We start from the raw sequence: 1,940 nt of genomic DNA on the forward strand, positions 1-1,940 counted from the left end.
AGTGAATCTTATTATATTGATATTTGTTAATTATAGAGAAGTTAGGTCTAACTTTAAAAATCTTCCATGTATCATATTGAATGGTCCTGTTCTTTTTCATCTGGATCTGTGAGTTAAATTGTATTAGTGTAATCTTTGTATTGTAATTGTCAATGTCAGTATAAAGGTTAACATTCAAAAAACTGTTAGGTTTGTATGAATCAATGTTCTAACATGTATATAGTTGCTAATATATACATGTAAATATTTCTTTGAAAATAAATTACTTTGAATAATATCTAAACATAACAGTTGCAATGACATGTAATTTTATGATCTTTAAACATAAAATGTAGTTGGGTTCAAGGGAACATTGTCTCTTTGAAACCACCACCAAAGCTCTGCCAATTTTGGTCCTTAGGTAGGCCCCACTTTTATAAGGTTTATTAAGTCTGTCAAAAAGCTTTAGCATTGTGAAAGTACTTTAATTTGTTTCATATAAAACTTGAATAATAAATGTACAATAAACTTTTAAAGCTTACACAAATTTGAAGCAATATTTTGTATGGTAGGTTTAAAAAATATAAGCATATCAGATATAAAAACTACTAAGTGTATGATAATACATTAGTATGTTTACACTGAAGGAAAAGCTTAAAAATTAAACAATATTCCTGCTTTTGAAAATTATGATATATATAATAAAGATTTTGTTTGGCAGGTTTATGGAAGGGTACTACAGATGTGGCTATTAAGACCTTGAAAACTGGCACAATGGATCCAGCAGCATTTCTCCAGGAAGCGGCTATCATGAAAAAGTTCCGGCACGAGAAATTAGTATCTCTGTATGCTGTCTGCTCTAAAGAAGAGCCAATATATATTGTTACAGAATACATGTCCAATGGGAGTCTGTTGGAGTACCTAAGGAACAAAGAGGGAAAAGATCTAAAGTTGCCTGCTTTAATTGACATGGCATCTCAAGTAGGTGAAAAACTGGTGTCACAATGTTGAGAAATCTAGTTATTGTATGCGATCTTTTACACAGATAAATATAATGATTTCATTCCCTTAACAGAATAATACTGTGTAGACGTGTATAGAAAATGAATTGCTTATAGTAGAAAAGGCAAATGATTTTCTAATATATTTAAGTGTTGAGTTAAATTCACATTAGAACCTGCCCAAAGGAGTATTATCTAAAACTACTAAAACAGTGTCACGGATATTGGGCTAGAAGTGCAAGCATCAACAAATGAACACACGTTAATAAAACACAACCAAAAATTTAGGTATATAAAAAAACAAAGTCGAAGCTTCTTACTGATGTGTGTTGACTTTGAGACTAATATATTGTCCCCATTAAAAATATTTGAAATGTTTCTTTTGTAACATGCCACCTATATTCTTCTTCATACAAGTGACTTGTTATATTATTTCTTTCCATGCTGAAGTATTTTGAATTTTTTGAAAAAGTAGTGCACAATGCTTAATAAGCAAATACATTAAGTTTTTGTTTTGTTTTTAGCTGAGTAATGAATAGACAAGAAAGTACAATAAAATTGCAGCAAGGAAAATAATAATTATGATCTGCTTATAGCAATTTTAGTTTTTATATGTATTTCTATTACGTTTAGATAGTTCCATTTGTTTGTTATTAGTGAACAGACCTGACCACAGTTGCTTCTATTGAAACTATAGGAATTTAGTAAAATGCTTTTTTAATGCTAACTGAACTAATAGCAAATACTCATATTTGTCTTAAAAGATAGCCAGTGGAATGGCCTACCTTGAAAGCAAGCAGTTGATTCACAGAGACTTAGCAGCACGTAACATTTTGGTTGGAGATCAGAATGTGGTGAAAGTAGCAGATTTTGGACTAGCAAGAGTCATAGAGGATTCAGAGTACACTGCACGGCAAGGTTGGTTTATGTCTGAATTTAAATCTGATTTTTAAACTCTTC

The 1,940-nt window shown here is 30.7% G+C and overlaps 1 protein-coding gene across 1 annotated transcript; it reads left to right on the forward strand.

Annotated features, from left to right (window-relative positions):
- Nucleotides 1-247: 247 nt before the first annotated feature.
- LOC106477494 (tyrosine-protein kinase STK-like) lies at nucleotides 248-1,898 on the forward strand (the record flags this gene model as incomplete). The annotated part of the gene is made up of 2 exons (XM_013938050.2): nucleotides 248-960; nucleotides 1,745-1,898. Coding segments are annotated over exons 1-2 (361 nt in total), but the record flags the coding sequence as incomplete, so codon positions are not given.
- Nucleotides 1,899-1,940: the final 42 nt, after the last annotated feature.

The sequence above is a fragment of the Limulus polyphemus genome, unplaced genomic scaffold (genome assembly GCF_000517525.1).
Source record: "Limulus polyphemus unplaced genomic scaffold, Limulus_polyphemus-2.1.2 Scaffold16468, whole genome shotgun sequence".
Lineage (NCBI taxonomy): Eukaryota > Metazoa > Arthropoda > Merostomata > Xiphosura > Limulidae > Limulus > Limulus polyphemus.